Consider the following 20,391-nt stretch of genomic DNA (forward strand, 5'->3'; position numbering starts at 1 on the left):
GAAAAGCAAATAATTTATAGATCGATAATTGCGTTACAAACCTCTGGCACTGTGTATCATCGTGCCCCTGCTGAAGGTGTTAAGTCGTGATATCTGTTGAGCCCTTACAGGAAATATTGTGACAAAAGATTGTGAACATTTGCAATAATAAAGTTTACTTTTTCTTTTATCCAATTCTTGCAACGACTCATGTGCAGTTATGAGAACTGTTTTTCTATAAATGTTTCACTATTCGGCTTCTTTTTCCTTCCAATCCCCCAGGTAAAACAGGTTCACTTCATATGGCTCCACCAATTTGATCTTTGGTTTACACATGTATATGTATTATATGTTGCTTTACAGTGTAAGCACTTGTCATAATAAAAACACTTAATTACCAAATTGTCTATTTCTTTAAGCTAATGTGTTATTTGTTTTTAACCCCTTAACTGCCAATGCCTCCCCCCCCGCCCCACCCCCACGCGCCAAGCCCTTTTTTGGTGGTTTCGGTATGTCGCCATTCAATCCCTTGTAATGCTTTATTTACATGTGATATCTCGCTCAAATTTGGCCCCCTTTCTTCCCACATGTAGATGATCATAACGCCACCTAGGAATCCTAGTTTGCTGTATGGGGTGAGAGATAATAACCGAAAACGGAGCACATTTCGTGTTTTTTCAGACAATGCCAATAAAATTATGTACAAAGAAGCCTGTGAGTGTTTCCTTGTAAGAGCTAGGAACAAATGATTTACTGTGCTGAATTTGCCATTTTCCAGGCTTTCAAGAACAGGTTGAGTGAAAACCAAAATAATAAGGTTGCCATCAATTTTGTGAGAGCTATGCGAGTTTACCCCCACTCCCCCATATCCCCCCAATAGTCCATGCGTGGACGGAATGGAAGAGGAGGGTAGGAAAGCTGAAAGGGAAGACCAAGGCATACATTTCTGAAAAGTAATCGAAATTCCAAGTTTAGGAAAAGTGATTTGCGCAGGTGAGGCAACATCTATGTAGGGAAAATGCCCATAGTTTGGGGAAAGATTTGAAAAATGACAGTTAAAAAAGGTATGTGCTGGAAATGGTTGGACCTGTAAGGTAATGGCTTCTATGAATAATGAGAAAAGCAGTGCCCCGCTACATTCCCCTGACTTTTCCAGTTAGGAAATCGCATGTACCATAAACCAAAAACGGAGCCATAGTACACAGGAATTTTATGCTGACGGCCTAAACAGACATACTTAGCATGTGTAAATAAGGAAAATAAATGTGAGGAATGGCAAGCATACCATTTTTGAAAGAGCACAGACAGCCCTTTTGAAGGGTAGGTGACATGAGCAGGTTACAAAAGCATACAGTGCTTAAATCGGCAACTACATGTAGTTCACATTTGGGAAATTAAAGGGTTGTGTAACAAAGTGCAATAGCAAATGTATGAAAATGTTAAACCAAGAGAAAACAACAAATGTCCTACCATCCTACATACACACACATGTCCTGACGAAAACTGTACCTCATGTGTCGGTGCAACTACCTGGGTGCAAATGGAAAAGGCTAAACCACTGGTAACCCAAGTGTTTCAGGAGAGCAGACTCCCGTAGGAACCCACAGAGGTCTGACTTGTGCCAATTGCCCTAGAACTTATTACCCAAAAGCCCGGCAAAGTCTGAACTTTAGGGAAAATAAACACAATTTTCAGACATTTCCAACCTGGAAACTACTGAAACATACCGCCAACACATGGCCTACCTTCCCAAAGGTGTCTGGATGAAAACAGTACCTCGTGTGGGTGTACCTACCTGGGTGAAAAAGTGTTGACCATCCCCCAAGTCCAATGGCAGTCCCAAGGAGCACCAGCAGGGTCTCCATCCGTTCCCTGAGGGGCAATTCTGTAATGCTTCCTAGCCAGAGCTCCAGGATGGTCTGGGGTGATGTCCCCGGCCTTGGATGACTACCATGTGGGTCCACCATCCCCAAGTGCAGCAGGACTCCCATGGAGCCCCGGCAGGTTCCCCGACCTTTCCCAGAGGGAGACGCTGTAAGTCAGGCCAGCCAGAACTCCAGGATAGTTTGTTCCTGGCCTGGGGCAGCTGTCTCCCATATGGAGTGACCATGTCCAAGTGCAGCGGCTGCCCCAGGGAGCCCTGACAGGGTCACCTACCCTGAGGGAGTGACACCCTTCTTGGGCTTCCTGGAACCGCTGCTGGGCTGCGGGATGGTCAACCCACATGGGAGACAGCCGCCCAAGGCCGGGCACTTTACCTGCAACCATCTTGGAGCTCTGGCTGGCCTATGTTACAGCTTTCCCCCACCAGGGAGCCCCGGCAGTGTGCCTAAACCTCCACGAAGGGAAAAGCTGTAATGTAGCCCAGCCAAAACTCAAGGACGGCTGGAGGTGATGTCCCCGGCCTTCAGCATCTGTCTCCCATGTGAGTCCACCACCCCCAAGTGCAGTGGCAGCGACCTACCCCAAAATCTGACATTTAAAAAAATTGGTACAAAACATTTGGAAAAAATGCAACTACTTCAGGTTCAATTTCAACACATAGATCCATAATTATGCCAGCGGCTAAGATATTTCACACTTTGGTCCAATTAAATGGTTATAATAAATCTTGAATATGATAAATATGTAAGAACCATGAACTGATAACTCAAGTAATAAAATAAATGAAAATAAGGCCTACTTTAACAATATAAATACTTTCATGGATTATAAATGACTTAAAATATGAAACTGTCAATGAAAAGAATTACATATTGAGTACAACAATGAACTGAGTGACAGCATAAAAAAGGAGAGAACTGTGACCATGTTTCTAGGTGGACATATGGGAATGGAGCTACGAGACCCTGGAGGGGCCTGTACTTTCAGAAAGATAATAGCCAGTATATAAGCTATTCCCAAGGTGTCTACTCTATCCACTTTATCCTTTGCCAGGTACCAGTCTGTAATTCAAGATCTGGTAGAGTTTTGAAGAATGAACAACTCTGCATTAGAAGGTCAAAAGATTTGTGGGTATCGTCTTTGATCCCACTAAAAGTACATTTGAATACACAGTCTGCAGGATGGACTGTGGAAAAGACCTACTTGAGCTTGGGTATGCAATGAAGTTGGCATATAAGGAGGTTCAAGGTTGGCAGAGTTATTGTGCAGCTGCCTGCATGAGGCACCATGGTGGGGTCAGGCAGCTACCATGACAGCGCTGCTTGTCTTCAAGTTGGCAGCTGACAATTTATAACTGATACGAATCCCTAGATCTGAAGATGGCGAGTTACTCAGAAGAGCCAATCACTTTGTCACGTACACACAGGGAGTTGGGCACATTAATTAACACCTTTCCTTTTCCAGTATAAAAAGGGGCAGGACTATACAGGGAGGCTTTGGTAGAAGGCCTGGTATGGGAGTTTGGAAACAAGCGTTGCAGTAAAGAGCGGAGTAAAAGAGGAAGAAGGAAGGCGAAGGGAGTTGAAGGAGAGTAAGACTTGAGGTGGATGGGAGAGGAAGGTGAAGATGCGTCAAAGGAAGGGAAAGGGGAGAGCAGCGTGAAAAGGGGAAAATTAGCAAGGGGGAAAAGCAGAGATGGAAGGTGAGACACAAGAGAAAGGAAGAAATTACTTGGAGAACAGTTTAAAAGGTACAGACAAAATCGGTGTAGGAAGAGGGCCACCGATGGAGGAACATTTTTGGAAAGGTACTGAGGAAGAAAAGGAAGGTGGAGGAAGGAAGAAGTGCAGAAGGTGGACCCTGAAAATAAGGTAAATGGTGTGGACGAAAGCCTGTGTCCATTAAGTATTATTCTAGCTGGTGCCTTGTTGTACATCTTAACCTAATACCTAGCCCATCAAAAGTAGAGAGGGGTATTGGAAAGATGAGGAGGGGTGCAGTACCCTGGGTAAACACACTTGACCGTGGTTTAACTTTCAACACCAAGCTGAGTGGGCCTCTCTTCGGTTTCTGGCCCTGCCGATGCATCACATCATCAGTTTCTGGCCCCTGGAAGGGCCTATCTTTGTCTTCAAGCCCAGGAGTGCCAGCGCATCTTCAAGCCCGAGACAGACAAATGGTCTTTCTGGCCAGGAGAGCAAACAAATCTTCATGCCCAATAGGGCCAATGCGTCGTCAATCCGAGGAGGATCAACCTATGCTCATATAGAGCACTAGAGGGGGACTAACTGAACCATTCCCACTTGGCAATACAACTCTAGTTGAGTAATATTAGAATACGGAAAGTGGCCATGGGATTAAAGTCCTCTAGAAGAAAGGGGGACTCCTTATAGTGTTAGGAATGTCAGCAGAGGGAATCTTATGGGTGTGGAATGTGAACAGAGAACACTAGAAGAGAATGCAAGGCAAGTTGTATGGTGGTTGGTGTAAGGGTGAGGACAGAGAGAGTTGTTACAGCATAAAGATGAACTTAAAAGAAACAAAGTCACACATACTGGCTGTGTTCTGGTTCACTTCCTTAACTGGTGATGAGTTGCGGCAATGACAAAGAGCCTGCACTTGCCATTGAGTGTGGTTGCCCTGGCTGAACAGGTACAGGGTTAGTTGCACGGTCAAAAAGGTGGCTCAGTGGGACTCTCCAGGTGTGTATTGGGGATTATCTGGGCTGTGCGTGAGCCTATGAGGACACAGGAAGCACCCTAGCAGCATAGCCGTGCATGCAGACGACAGAACACGTGATCCAAGGATGCATCGTCCGGTGTTGCAAGTTGTTACCTGGCAATTTTAGACATGATAAGGAGTTGACATGTCTGTTGCTTAGCTATGTAACAAGCTGAAGGCCTTCACTGTGGGCACTGCGCTCCGTGCTGTGCCTGTCCCACGTGCACTGTAGCGACCGACAGAAACACTTGCACACATAAAGAAGGGAGCATGCCGTAGCACAATTGGCTGTTACTCTGAGAGGTGTTTTTTCATTGCACCTTAAAAGGGAGATTACAGACATTTGTCCCTGTGAACAAGGTGACAAATACCAAGAGCACAAAAATAGGGAAGCAACAGAAACGAATTCAAAGATTATGGGAAATATACCAGGCACTGGGTTATTCCTAGATTATTAAATCGAAAGAAAGATTCCAGAAGTATATGTTAGCCGTATATGGTCCTAATTATTTGAGTAAAAAGAAAGAGGCACTGTTTCTTTGTCGAGGTCGGGCTGGACAACAATTTCTTAAAACAAGCTGAATGCATCAAGATGGGCAACCAGCTTGATGTATGCATAGCCAAGATGGACAAGCATTACGAGGGAAGGGGAATAACATTTTGGCTTGTTATCAATTTTCCATCAGACATCAGAAATGTTGTGAGACCATTTAGGAGTTTGTTACAGCACTGTGAGGGTTGGCTATAAAGTGTTGTTTTGAATATTATCAGAAAGAGGACATTCGGGACAAGTTGATGATCAACAGGAGATCAATTGGTCCCCTTGTCTAATGGGAACTAGCCCACTCACACTGAAGCAGCTATTTCCCCATTAGAGAAACGGCCCCCTGGCCTGGAGAGGCAGAAAAGTCGGAGGGCCGTTTATCTAATGGGAAATAGCTGCTTCAGTGTGAGTGGGCTAGTTCCCATTAGCCGAGAGGACCTTTCTGCCTTTCCAGGTCGGAGGGCCCTTTCTCTAATGGGAAATAGCTGCTTCAGTGTGAGTGGGCTAGTTCCCATTAGCCGAGAGGACCTTTCTGCCTTTCCAGGTCGGATGGCCCTTTCTCTAATGGGAAATAGCTGCTTCAGTGTGAGAGAGCTAGTTCCCATTAGCCGAGAGGACCTTTCTGCCTTTCCAGGTCGGAGGGCCGTTTCTCTAATGGGAAATAGCTGCTTCAGTGTGAGTGGGCTAGTTCCCATTAGCCGAGAGGACCTTTCTGCCTTTCCAGGTCGGAGGGCCGTTTCTCTAATGGGAAATAGCTGCTTCTGTGTGTGTGTGGGCTAGTTCCCATTAGCCGAGAGGACCTTTCTGCCTTTCCAGGTCGGAGGGCCGTTTCTCTAATGGGAAATAGCTGCTTCAGTGTGAGTGGGCTAGTTCCCATTAGCCGAGCGGACCTTTCTGCCTTTCCAGGTCGGAGGGCCCTTTCTCTAATGGGAAATAGCTGCTTCAGTGTGAGTGGGCTAGTTCCCATTAGCCGAGCGGACCTTTCTGCCTTTCCAGGTTGGAGGGCCCTTTCTCTAATGGGAAATAGCCGCTTCAGTGTGAGTGGGCTGGTTCCCATTAGCCGTGAGGACCTTTCTGCCTTTCCAGGTCGGAGGGCCCTTTCTCTAATGGGAAATAGCTGCTTCAGTGTGAGTGGGCTAGTTCCCATTAGCCGAGCGGACCTTTCTGCCTTTCCAGGTCGGAGGGCCCTTTCTCTAATGGGAAATAGCTGCTTCAGTGTGAGTGGGCTAGTTCCCATTAGCCGAGAGGACCTTTCTGCCTTTCCAGGTCGGAGGGCCGTTTCTCTAATGGGAAATAGCTGCTTCAGTGTGAGTGGGCTAGTTCCCATTAGCCGAGCGGACCTTTCTGCCTTTCCAGGTCGGAGGGCCCTTTCTCTAATGGGAAATAGCTGCTTCAGTGTGAGTGGGCTAGTTCCCATTAGCCGAGCGGACCTTTCTGCCTTTCCAGGTTGGAGGGCCCTTTCTCTAATGGGAAATAGCCGCTTCAGTGTGAGTGGGCTGGTTCCCATTAGCCGTGAGGACCTTTCTGCCTTTCCAGGTCGGAGGGCCCTTTCTCTAATGGGAAATAGCTGCTTCAGTGTGAGTGGGCTAGTTCCCATTAGCCGAGCGGACCTTTCTGCCTTTCCAGGTCGGAGGGCCCTTTCTCTAATGGGAAATAGCTGCTTCAGTGTGAGTGGGCTAGTTCCCATTAGCCGAGAGGACCTTTCTGCCTTTCCAGGTCGGAGGGCCGTTTCTCTAATGGGAAATAGCTGCTTCAGTGTGAGTGGGCTAGTTCCCATTAGCCGAGAGGACCTTTCTGCCTTTCCAGGTCGGAGGGCCCTTTCTCTAATGGGAAATAGCTGCTTCAGTGCGAGTGGGCTAGTTCCCATTAGCCGAGAGGACCTTTCTGCCTTTCCAGGTCGGAGGGCCCTTTCTCTAATGGGAAATAGCTGCTTCAGTGCGAGTGGGCTAGTTCCCATTAGCCGAGAGGACCTTTCTGCCTTTCCAGGTCGGAGGGCCCTTTCTCTAATGGGAAATAGCTGCTTCAGTGCGAGTGGGCTAGTTCCCATTAGACGAGAGGACCTTTCTGCCTTTCCAGGTCGGAGGGCCTGTTTCTCTAATGGGAAATAGCTGCTTCAGTGTGAGTGGGCTAGTTCCCATTAGCCGAGAGGACCTTTCTGCCTTTCCAGGTCGGAGGGCAGTTTCTCTAATGGGAAATAGCTGCTTCAGTGTGAGTGGGCTAGTTCCCATTAGCCGAAAGGGCCTTTCTGCCTTTCCAGGTCGGAGGGCCGTTTCTCTAATGGGAAATAGCTGCTTCAGTGTGAGTGGGCTAGTTCCCATTAGCCGAGAGGACCTTTCTGCCTTTCCAGGTCGGAGGGCCGTTTCTCTAATGGGAAATAGCTGCTTCAATGTGAGTGGGCTAGTTCCCATTAGCCGAGCGGACCTTTCTGCCTTTCCAGGTCGGAGGGCCCTTTCTCTAATGGGAAATAGCTGCTTCAGTGTGAGTGGGCTAGTTCCCATTAGCCGAGAGGACCTTTCTGCCTTTCCAGGTCGGAGGGCCGTTTCTCTAATGGGAAATAGCTGCTTCAGTGTGAGTGGGCTAGTTCCCATTAGCCGAGAGGACCTTTCTGCCTTTCCAGGTCGGAGGGCCCTTTCTCTAATGGGAAATAGCTGCTTCAGTGTGAGTGGGCTAGTTCCCATTAGACGAGAGGACCTTTCTGCCTTTCCAGGTCGGAGGGCACTTTCTCTAATGGGAAATAGCTGCTTCAGTGTGAGTGGGCTAGTTCCCACTATTATGCAGGACTTGGCCACTAGGGGCAAAAAGGGCCATTTTTCTAATGGGAACTAGCCTTCTCAGTGTGAGTAGGCTAGTTCCCATTATTATGCAGGACTTGGCCACTAGGGGAGCAAAAAAGGCCATTTCTCTAATGGGAACTAGCCTTCTTTGTGTGAGTGGGCTAGTTCCCATTATTATGCAGGACTTGGCCACTAGGGGAGCAAAAAGGGCCATTTGTCTAATGGGAACTAGCTTTCTCTGTGTGAGTGGGCTAGTTCCCATTATTATGCAGGACTTGGCCACTAGGGGCAAAAAGGGCCATTTCTCTAATGGGAACTAGCCTTCTCAGTGTGAGTAGGCTAGTTTGCATTATTATGCAGGACTTGGCCACTAGGGGAGCAAAAAGGGCCATTTCTCTAATGGCAACTAGCCTTCTCAGTTTGAGTAGGCTAGTTCCCATTATTATTCAGGACTTGGCCACTAGGGGCAAAAGGGCCATTTCTCTAATGGGAACTAGCCTTCTCTGTGTGAGTGGGCTAGTTCCCATTATTATGCAGGACTTGGCCACTAGGGGAGCAAAAAGGGCCATTTCTATAATGGGAACTAGCTTTCTCTGTGTGAGTGGGCTAGTTCCCATTATTATGCAGGACTTTGCCACTAGGGGCAAAAAGGGCCATTTCTCTAATGGGAACTAGCCTTCTAGGCTAGTCCCATTATTATGCCGGACTTGGCCACTAGGGGAGCAAAAAGGGCCATTTCTCTAATGGGAACTAGCCTTCTTTGTGTGAGTGGGCTAGTTCCCATTATTATGCAGGACTTGGCCACTAGGGTCAAAAAGGGCCACTTCTCTAATGGGAAATAGCAGGACTTGGCCACTAGGGGCAAAAAGGGCCATTTCTCTAATGGGGACTAGCCTTCTCTGTGTGAGTGGGCTAGTTCCCATTATTATGCAGGACTTGGCCACTAGAGGAGCAAAAAGGGCCATTTCTCTAATGGGAACTAGCCTTCTCTGTGTGAGTGGGCTAGTTCCCATTATTATACAGGAGTTAGCCACTAGGGGGCAAAAAAGGGCCATTTCTCTAATGGGAACTAGCTCACTCACACTGAAGCAGCTATTTCCCATCTAAGAAATGGCCCTAACAACCGATGGTCCGTTTCTCGAATGGGAACTAGTATCAACCTTCCTTCCAGCACCTACAAAAATGATGATGACGTGAACGTTGAAACCTACGTGATGCAGAGCAGCCCACGTGATGAAGCGGACGTTGAAACCCACGTGACGCAGAGCAGCCCACACGATGAAGTGGAGGCGGAGTGTTGCTATTGTCCGTTTCTCGAATGGGAACTAGAAAACTACCCTTTACGAAACGCTCGTGTCCCGTTTCCAGGCTATCAGGTGAGTGCATGCGATCCAGCTCTTGTAGTGAATTTTATATGCATTTCTTTTAGCATCCATCAACTTAGACGTTCTTATCCCTTTCATACATGCCAACATTTCAAGTTCAACCCACCTGTGCGGGAGATTACGTCCGAAAAATCGGGGAAAAAAAGATGTTCCCATAGGAATGTATTGGGCAAAGATTTCTTTTAGGCGGGAGAACGTGAAAAATAGCAATATTTTTCACTGAAAAATCGGGAGGGTTGGCATGTATGCTGTTATTTTGTTAAGAGGAGCCCCTTTGAATCCTCTAGGAGTGCACGTTGAAGCTGTAATTCCTTGTGTTGCACTTATCACTTGTTGAAATTAAATATTGTAAGTACGTGATTTTCTAAACTTCTGGTTTTGAAATTCCACGGGATAGCCTGTTGTTGGTATAGACACAGTAGCTGCTCCGAAGTTTATTTACGGTACGGTTCAGGCTCAGGCTCTGCAATGCCTGCAGAGGCAGTAACTGCTGTGCAGCTACTACACAGACCCTGTACATATATAATGGTACCTGTACAGGCTAAGGCTCGCAGACGCAGTAACTGCTGTGCAGCTACTACACAGACCCTGTACATATATAATGGTACCTGTACAGGCTAAGGCTCGCAGACGCAGTAACTGCTGTGCAGCTGCTACACAGACCCTGTACATATATAATAGTACCTGCACAGGCTAAGGCTCGCAGACGCGGTAACTGCTGTGCAGCTACTACACAGACTGTGCTCTGGTGTAAGTGACTACATATCTAATAAAACCTGCACAGGCTAAGGCTCGCAGACGCAGTAACTGCTGTGCAGCTACTACACAGACCCTGTACATATATAATAATACCTGCACAGGCCAATGCTTGCATACGCAGTAACTGCTGTGCAACTACTACACAGACCCTGTACATATATAATGGTACCAGCGCAGGCTAATGCTCGCAGACGCAGTAACTGCTGTGCAGCTACTGCACAGACCCTGCTCTGGTGTACGTGACTACATATATAATAAAACCTGCGCAGGCTAATGCTCGCAGACGCGGTAACTGCTGTGCAGCTACTACACAGACCCTGCTCTTGGTGTAAGTTACTATATATATATATATATATATATAATACCTGTGCCAGATAATGCTCGCAGACACGGTAACTATTGTGCAGCTACTACACAGACCGTGCTCTGGTGTAAGTGACTACATATATAATACCTGCTCAGGCTGAGGCTCGCAGACGCAGTAACTGCTGTGCAGCTGCTACACAGACTCTGCTCTGGTGTAAGTGACTACATATATAATACCTGCGCAGGCTAAGGCTCGCAGACGCAGTAACTGCTGTGCAGCTGCTACACAGAGCCTGCTCTGGTGTAAGTGACCCTCATAAAGTGTTTGTGTAGGGGTGATGGAGTTCTTTCTATGAATTGTTTGGAGATTCTTGTGGCGTAGTAGTTTTTTTAAAAATTATTTTTATTTATTTATTTTTTGCTTTGAGGACTGTTGCTTTGTACAGTTTTAGTTGTCTTTGGTATTTTATTTATTCTTGTCTGGGGTATTGTTCTCTCCATTTTATTTCCATTTTGCGGTTGTTTTTTGGTGTTTTTTCAGTTCTTCTGTGCACCATTTTGCTGCCAGTTTTTTTTGGTGGTGTTGCTTTGAATGTTTTAACTGGTGCTAATTGGTCAATGGCCTTGGTGATCCAATTGTTGTGTCTTTTGTTGTATCTATGTTTGTATCGGTGGGATCTTTAACCTAGGTTGTCGTGGTGGGTTGATAGCATGATGGCCTCGTCCGCTAGTTTTGTTGCAAAGTTGGGGTTGTAACAAGATGGTCTGTAGATCAGTAGGAATACTATGTTGGATTGGTCGATGAGTTCAGGGATTCATAGTCTTCCGCGTTGGTTGTGATGATTCGAGATGCCCAGGTGTGTTTTTTGTGTATAATTGCGATTCCACCTCCCCTTCGATTTTCTCTGTTGGCATAAATTAATTTATAATTGTCGGGTATTGCTTCGTTCGCGATGGCTTTATAGTTGTCTGATAGCCAGATTTCTGTAAGGAAGAGCACGTCTGTGCCTCCTTCGCTTAGGAGGTCATTGGTTTCTGTTGAGTGTTTTGCCATGGATCTAATGTTGAGGAGGATGCAGTGTAGTTTGCTGGATTTCCCTTTTGTGTTGTTGTTAGTATTGCTTGTTCTGACCAGTGTGGTGTTGGTTGGGTTTCCATTCCAGGTGGGGTTTTCCCTGTTGAGTCTTTTGGGTGGGGTGGTTCTTTGTTGGCCAGTCTTTGTCGAGTAGACCGATAAGGTTTATGGCTGGGTTGCTTCATTTCCGGGTGGTAAATAGGTTCGCTACCCCTCTGTTGTTCCAGTCTTGGTGATATAGGGGGTGTAGCGTGAGTATGATGGTTTCCAATTTTTCCTTGTTCTGGTTGGGGTATTGTCCATGGTGGAGACCTGGTTGGGATGGTTTATTAGTTGTCATCCGTTTGGTGTCCTGGTTGGGTCTGTATTCGTGAAGCTTGTTGGCTGTCGGTTCATTGTTGCTGTACTGTTTTGGTTACCATGTTGTCGTATGCGGACAGGTGGCGAGCATTGTAGTCTGTCTTTGCTCTGTTATTTGTATGTCTCCTTGGGCCATCTCAGTTGTTTGTCGAGATTTTTGGGGTTGTGGGATCATGCTGGTCCGTGCCTTCCCGAGTGGTTTGGGATTTCTTATTATTTCTATTGTCTTTTCTGGCTTCTTTGTCTTTCTTGAGGCGAGGCATGATGCGTCGGTTGTGTTCCTTAGTGGGTGTACTCTTTCGATTGGTGTTTTTCATGGTCTTTTGGGTTTAGTCGTTGCTGTTTGGTTTGTTGTTGCTTGTATTTGGTAGGTTGTGGGTACTTGATGGGGATTTTGTGGTTCCGTTTGTTTATTGCTTCTTTCTTTTTTGGATCCTTTTCTTTTTATTTTTTTTTTTATCCTGAAGGTTCTTTTCGTTGTGGTTGTTGATTATTGGATTTTGCGCAAAGCAAACATGAATCTTGTGTGAAGGAGTGCATGTGAATACTGGCGAATATATTGGTGCAGTCATGTTAAGGAGAATTCCCATTTCTGTTCTAATACCCTTCAACCTTAGAGACCCCCAGCTCTAGGACTTTTTAATTTTAACCCTGGAGTGAGTGAGAGCCTTTTCCCACTGCATCATGTGTTTTGACCTTTGGATTATGTGTTTTCACTGTTTTGGGAGTCTGACAAACTCCATATGCATCTACTTTTTGTATGGTGACAGACATCAACTTCAGTGCAGTGTCACTGAGAAATCCTTTAGATTTCTCATAAGGTTTAAAATACCTTTTTTCTTGTGTGAACTACTGTTCCCAAGAATAGTAAAGTGAAAATGACTTTACTTACCTTTTCTCTTTGTGGGTCCAGCACACACCATTTTATGGGGAGTGCTGGGGGGTTACCTAGTAGCCCCTTATCCTACATTCTCATGTAACATTTGTATGTTGCCCTCCCTACTTTTAAATGACTAGTGGCAGTGGTTTATTTTTTTTCTACCGCAGGCTGAACCCTCGGCTGCAGTATAGCACCCAGGGGTGACCATTTTATCAAAACGGCCCCTGTCTTCTTTTTTGCCATTTTCTGTTTGTGAGGTCTTTCTTGGGTTTTACTCTGTGCGTCAAACAGATTGAAGCCCTTTGTTTGTCTTGCTGTTGGCGCACTTCAGCCCTGAGTCCCGCCTCTGGCTCCAGTGTGTCTGGAAGGACAGGATGTGAGGGAGGGTACCAAAACTCCCCTGTCCTTTGTCTCTAGGAATACCTGAATGCAACCAGTCCTGAATGGCTGGCTGTCCTTTCAGGACAGCGACCCTGATGTGATCGACATCCCAGGCTGTGCATGAATGGGAGAAACCTGCTTAAAAGTCGAGCGTTTTGGGACTAAAGGCAGAGTCGACCACTGGGAGAAACACCCGACTAAGAAACCGTGAACGAAGCTTGCTGCATCCTCCTGGACCTTTGAATTGCCCGGTGAAGCCCTGCTGTTGTGCTGAAACTCCCTTTTCGGACAGAGAAGCTCCGGAATGGACTTCTCCCCTTGGGTTAGTGGGACCAACTAATCCAGAGACTAACTCCACTGGACCATCTTCCCTGTCTGGCTGTACTTCTTCATTGCTGCAAGAACCAAGTGCCAGGGGTCGAGTAATCCGTAGTAGAGTGAAACGTCTGAAATCCGGCTAGAAGCTCCAGGAGTCTCCTAAGGACCCTCCAGAAGCAGGATGACAAGAGCTAGAGTCCCCTCACCAGACCCAAGGAGTGAAGGAAGCCCAACCGGTACCAGAGATCCGCAACAGTGCTGTTTACTAAGCGCTGAAACCCGCAAAGTGCCGCTGAACCGAAAAGAGCCCGTAGCCGCAAGTACCACCGCAGGAGCCCTACAGATGTCCTCCCTCTTGTCCCCACGACTAAGGCTCAGGAATACGGGGTCTGCAACGCTGTAACAGGACAGAAGCCAGCTGGAACAATCTTCTTCAAACCAGAGGTACTGTTTAGACTTGGGGTACTTACCTCACTGTCTTGTAGCCTTGCTTTTCTCAGTTGGGAATTGCAGTGGCTTACTTTCAGAGTTTATTCCAACTCTGTTTTCACAGCTTGCGACCCTACAAGTGATTTTCTAACAAACTCTCTAACTTTGTGCAAGACATTTTGATTCTAAGAAGTGCCTCAGCTCCATAGACTGTTTCAAATTGACTTTGGCTGTCCTGGGTTCCTGCAGACTCTTCTAGCCCACTGACTTTGACATGGTTTGTCCCTCATAGGAGGTAACTTGTTTTAGACTGTTACTGCTGGGAAAGGCTGGTCTAGATTTCATTGTAAAATTTGTTTGTCCTCCCATATACTGAGAACCTGTTTAACCTTTTTCCTTCCTTAAACCTTTCCTTTCTGCAACCTCAGAATCTGCAAGTGTGATATATAAATGCCATTACTGTCCTTGTGATTGAAGTAACCCCATGGTGTAGCAATTGTGTATGAAGCATATCCAAAGATTATCCACTAACTTGCTCTGATTCTGCAAAGTAATTTAAATGTATATTTACATTGTTACATGAATTGACTTTCTAAAGAACTCTTATTTAACAAATTATGTTAATTAATAACTATTTATAACTGAAACCTTGAGTGTAAGTGTTACTTGGCTACTTGTATTTACAGATTTCATTTGCACACCTCTACAGCTCAGTTATCCCTCTTGAGATAGGCCTGGCTGCTCAGTCACACTGCCAACCTGTGTAGTTCAGACCTATACCAAAAGGTGGGCTTACCTTATACCAAGCAGATAAATGTTGTGTAGTCTCACACAGTGGGACAACACCAATTCTTACCTAACAAATCAGCATGGACATGTATTGCTTGTGAGGGTGCTGGGTTCCTGCTTTTGACTGGGATGGCAAAGGATTCTCACCCAGGGGGTGCATGCTATGTTTAGGCCTCTTTCCTCCACTTTGGCCCAACATGGTCTCAGGCTTTAGCCATGCCACATTGGGCATTGTGAGGGTAATGGGTGCCTGCTTTTGACTGGGATGGCAAAGGATTTGCACGGGTGCATGCTATGTTTAGGCCTCTGGCTTCTACTTTGGCCCAACATAGTCTCAAGCTTTACACTTGCCACAATGGGGGATCATTCAGCATAAGTGCAACTAAGCAAAAGCAGAATTACAATCTGTATTGGTCCGCATATCATCCTACAAACTTTGATGTTCTGAAGTAATCAGTAAGTCATCCCCAAATCATCAAGAACAAACGTGCAATCTCTTGAAGTGATCAGTAGGTCATCCTAAAAGCATCAGGAACAAAGAGTTTTCTAAAATGGGGATAATGTTAGCATATTCATTAAGTCATCCTAAGCTCATCCCCAAATCATCGTCCACTATTCTGAGATATTTGCTGATGGCTTTAACAGCGTGATGACGTCTGATGATGTGGGAATGACTTCTAGTGTAGTTCGATGATCATCAGATGACCCCAGGATGGTCTCTAAAGTCATCCTTTTAGACCAGGGATAAGACAAATCTTCTATCATGTGAAGTGGGAGAGAGTGGAGTGGAGGGGAGAGACAACCTTGAGGGCCGGGCGTCGGCGGTGTTTGGTTATTCAACCACCCGTTACCTGCCATTCCATGCCTAAAACACAGAATTTCTTTAAGCTAGCTCTGTGCTTTCTGAACGCTCCTTCTGAAAAGTAATGGCTCAATTGCAGCTACAAATCAGCTTATGTTGTAAAAAAATGGATTGTATGTGAAAATGTCCTCTGTGGCAATGTATGTTATGTGACTTTTTTTTCCCCCTGTATCACTAAAGGCCCACCCCCAACACACATTCTAGGATGGGTATGAATTACTATTGTAACTCCAGTCCTGACTATTTGGGGAAAAGTGCTTGATTTTCGTAGGGGTTGCAAATTTGGGGAAATGTCTCCTACAGGAAACTTTATCACTGGATACCAAAAAAATGTAATGAAGTGTGCCTCCAATCACTTGATATGGAAGCACTGAGTGTCATTGCATCTGTTCTTGTACGGAATTCCTACAAACCAACATTGGCAAAGCCCAACAGTTTTGGCTCTTGTGTAGGGCTTAGGCATTTGCCAGACACGGCCTCAATGTGCCCGGGTATTATCACACTTGCTATTTGTTTGCTTTGCTAATGCTGTTATTTCTTATGCATACAGAGCATATTGGGTAAATGGCACATGATTTCTTAATTTGTACCTATATCTGAAAGATTCTGCTGCTAGTGTAGTCGAATCTAAAAATGCAAGTTGTCATAGTAGTATTTTGCACATTTGCTTTTCCATTCTGCACTTTTAATCTGTGTATTGTAAAATAGCTTATACAAGCATGTGGCAATAACTCTGCAAAATGTAATAGGTCTTCTACAATGGGCACATTTGAATAATACAAATTCAGGGAGAGAAATGGACAGAAATGGACGTATGAACAGGTGCTGAAATCAGCTCTGGGTATCTGGCATCGCCTAGTAAGCAGTTGCTACCTCTTGGGAATGGGGGACCCTGTGGTGGCACAGAAGCTATTACATTGCTCACTGCAAACTTTCACCTGATAACTTTCGCATTGTGGTCCTCTATGGCCTGGACCATGGGTGCAGTTTACACCTGCCCCAACATTATGTAAACCTGACATCGATGGATATTAACATCGGGGATCGAAATTAAGATTGAGTAAGCATGAGATTAAAGCAGCTCCTCGGTATCCTACGTTAACCATTAACCAGGAGCTGCCACTGGGGAATGAGGAGCTATTACATAGCGATTTGCAAATTTAACTCCCACATAAAATGCAAACTTATAATCTTGTTGGTAGCAAAGACCCATTATGCTTTTAATATTGTATCAACGTGTTCTAATGTTTATTTATACATTGTCCCAAATGCAAAGAGTTAAATTCACATTGGTATGTTTGTTCGGCATCCGTTGGCCTTGGGAGCCTAAGGTAGCTGTTTGGTGTCAAGCTAACCAGGCTTTTCTAGGCTACAAGCAGGAGCTAAATGGCTCCCATCACCCCTCCATTTCGAACCCTGTTACGTATTGCCATAAACATATTTGCCCTTATTCAATTGGGTAGCCTTAGTTTATTTGATTCACCTATAATATTATGGTTGTATCTGTGATGCAAACTCTGACCCTGAAGCATCTGCTGTGTGTGTATATGTGAACGTTCTTTGATGTGGCCTCTGTGTGGAATGCTGTATATGTGACGCCCCAACCCCTGTGAGCAAGCTGTGATTTGCTCCCTTTTTTAACATTGGACTGACAACTGGTATTGCTTCTAAGCTTCACACAACTACAGTTATGATCCCATTTCATTAACCCTGCCTTATTTCTACCTTGATTGTTTTTCTGTTTCCTGAATCCCATTTCCAACTCCTTTTTAACTAATGCTCAACTGGGTTCGGTATACTAATAGAAGCTTAAAACCATATTAATACTGCATGCAAGTATTTATGCGCACTTGTGTTATTTAGACCAATATATTTGTGACAGTTAACTCCTGCAACATTGTAATGTATTACCACCGGACATTCCCTCACCTTTTATTGATTTAGACTTGCATATACCAAGGCATAAAATAAGCAGTGCTGCATAGCAATTTGCTATGCAATTCTGAAGGTTTGTTTATTAAATTGTGACATGTGTAGCACAGCTAGCTAATTAAATGTTCCTGTTCAATGAAAGCACAGCTCAGTCTGCATTCCTCTTACCCTCAGGTCTTTCTCCACCCTTTGATCTCTGTTCACTGTAAGTTCAAAGGGGCTAAGTGCAGCAGTAACCATCTGCTCCACTCTTAAGTGGCAAAGACCTGCGTGGAAGTGCTAGGCAAGAAAAGTTATTTTTCAAATAATTGCAAACCATAAGTAATCTGGATGCATTAAGCAAACTATATCCTGTTTCAAAGACCAGTATGTATGTACTTTATTTGTTTTAAAGACAGTCCTGCAATTCCTTTCCCAAAAATGGAAGATGATACATAATTCTTAATTACAGTATTGCTAAAGTAAAACATGGCATTGCCTCCAAATGTGGCTCAAAGTGCTAATGGTAATAAATATTGCTTTCATGTGTGCGCAGGGCTGGAATGCTGTGCTCGAACCTACCTGGCTCAGGCTTGAGGTCCGTTAGTGGCCTTGCCCTCCTGCGAAAGTTGTATTGAATGCTGTACTGAAAACAGTTGATATTAATGACAGGCAGGGGCCATCATGACCACCGGAAGTCATATTTACCCTGCATGCCGCAACACCATAATATGTATTTAGTTCCAAGCTATGACTTTCCTTTAAACATTGTGAACTTTTAACTTCTCCTTCTCCTTACACAGAAAATGATGGGGCAACCATACAATAGGAGACACTGCCCTGTGCAACATGGGCTGCAACCGGTTGCACAACCTTCGACTGAAAACTGTTTTCAGAGCCTTTTTATCATATCTATTTATTTGTGTTAATTCATGCAATTATTAGTATAGCAGGAGGTAGTTATCAAGTTTGGCAACAGTTAGACCAAATAAATTCAATTAGTCTAATATAGATCAGAGTACAACATATTCATTTATTCAAAAAAAAACAATTCATTAACATAAGACAATTCAGCTTGTCAATATAGTAATAAAAGCATTCTAAAACACAATCCTAATGGTGACAATGTGCCCTCTTGAGTGAAGACAAGTGTTGAGTTAATAAACGCAGCAAATAGTGGACAACATTCAGCACATCTGCTAATTTCCTGTTCTCATACTCTACCAAGGAGTCTAGTTTAATAATTCTAGCTAATCAATCTACTAGAGCTTAGGACTCAACATGTTTCTGTTCTCATGCGTTGGTATCGGAACATTCGTCAGGAGGTTGGTCACATTAGTAGTGATAACTTTAAAACATGCATATCGCCAGTATTACGCATTTGACAACTGGCAAAGGTTTGATGGTTTTCTTTGTATGGTGTAGCTGTTGGAAAACATACAAGAAAGAAAGAAAAGAGAAGCTTTAGATTATAAATTTCTTTTGAGTTATTATTATTATAATAAAGCTCAAATATGCTATTAAATTACCTGTTTGAGCGTAAGGTTAGTCTCTGGTGGATGCTGTCCCCTTATGTGTTAGGACTATTTATCAAGGGTCAATTGCGGCCATCTGTGCTGTGGTATCGACCTACGGAAGAGTGTCAAAGAGACTTATCTTGACTTTCCTCGATCTTACTCGCTCCTACTCATGCGCTTCCTTAAATTCAGATCTCTGTGTATGGGTTCACATACCTGGTAATTCTGTAGTCTTCTGAATTCCCTTTTAGTGTCTTTAAAGGTCGAGATTTCCTTTGTATATTAGAATCGGGGTCTGTCAAATTCAGGATCTCTAGAAGGGTCGAGAATGGACATTTAAGAAAGGCTGTTCTAAGGGGTCTTACTTAAATACTGTCTAAGATAAGTCAATGTTGTTATAAATTGTATTTACCTTCAAGAGCGGAACTTTTTAATCGGAGCTCATTGCTAGGTACCATAGTTGTCTAGGTTCAGGATCTTCCATAGTCGCACCTCGTGGGACTAGATAAGTCCTATATGAAAATGGAGATACATATCATTGCCCCTCTCTATGTATATACAATAGTATTAATAAATAGTTACGGTTATCATTTAGATCTGGGGTCTGCTCAGCCGCTCTGCTTACCTTCCTTGTCTGTGTATTTCTTATCCCGATTGAATTTGGTCATTTAGATCTGACGAACTGGGTGTCGGTCGGCTCCTTTCTGTGGGATGTATGTTTATATCCCTATCACGTTGCGAAAGAGAGGAGGGCACTTATAGTTAAGCTCCTGTTGCAATTATTTCTGTATTACAATAATCTCTAAAATCTTGTGGAGCTAATTGAAATTAATAGCATCTTTCAAACTTACCTGTAGTGATGTATTCACAGGACGACTAGCAGTCTCTCCTGGATTGTCTACTTAGACAGCATCCACAGCGCTCTGTCTGCTTTCAACGGTAGCAAAACGGCATGGTACGCCATCTTGGGGGTAGCTATAAAGGGGTGGTCCTTCCTTTATTTTTAGTATTAGTATTACTACTTCGTCCTGCAGCTTGATAAGTTAAACATATGATTTTGTAGATGAATTCCGTTCTCAATTACCTTTTCGTTCTGGCACATATTCGTCATTTGTAGCGAAAGCATATTAGTGTGTTCCTCTTAATATCAGGAAAGGTACTAGTTACTCGGAATACCCAGGTGTTAAGTCCTTCCTTAATGTTTAGTATAATGGTCGCCAAGATTCAATTGAATTCTGGTATTTGGAGGCAGCGGTGAGTGCTGCATGATAAAGTTCTACTTTTACTATGTTAATCATCAAAGGTTCCTGAGTTGTTCGGGTATGAAAATAGTAAGCCGTGTCTAGAGTGATTTTTCTCATATCATCGGCCTTATGTGAAATATATGGACGTGGCATTAGGTTAGAATTCATCGCGTGTCACGTATAGTTCTCATTTCCTGTCTATTTTTATAGTTTTATGGGTACTCAGTGAAATCCTCTGTCTCTGAATATTAATTGTATGTAGGATACGCGGCT

General features: G+C 44.5%; 1 protein-coding gene and 1 long non-coding RNA gene across 5 annotated transcripts in view; one reads left to right on the forward strand and one right to left on the reverse strand.

Moving 5' to 3' along the window:
* Positions 1 to 20,391, reverse strand: part of LOC138503342 (uncharacterized) — a 249,913-nt gene that overhangs the window by 76,902 nt on the left and 152,620 nt on the right. The gene's annotated exons all lie outside the window — the stretch shown is intronic.
* Positions 8,990 to 20,391, forward strand: part of LOC138503341 (transcription initiation factor TFIID subunit 12-like) — a 413,461-nt gene continuing 402,059 nt past the window's right edge. The window contains exon 1 of one of the 4 annotated variants that reach the window (XM_069622973.1): positions 8,990 to 9,278. In XM_069622973.1, the coding sequence (XP_069479074.1) occupies positions 9,045 to 9,278 (234 nt within the window). In that variant the 5' untranslated portion in view covers positions 8,990 to 9,044. The remainder of the gene's footprint in view (positions 9,279 to 20,391) is intronic. The other 3 variants (XM_069622974.1, XM_069622975.1, XM_069622976.1) reach the window with 3 other exon arrangements.

Source organism: Ambystoma mexicanum, chromosome 11, assembly GCF_040938575.1.
Source record: "Ambystoma mexicanum isolate Mex_15411 chromosome 11, UKY_AmexF1_1, whole genome shotgun sequence".
NCBI lineage: Eukaryota > Metazoa > Chordata > Amphibia > Caudata > Ambystomatidae > Ambystoma > Ambystoma mexicanum.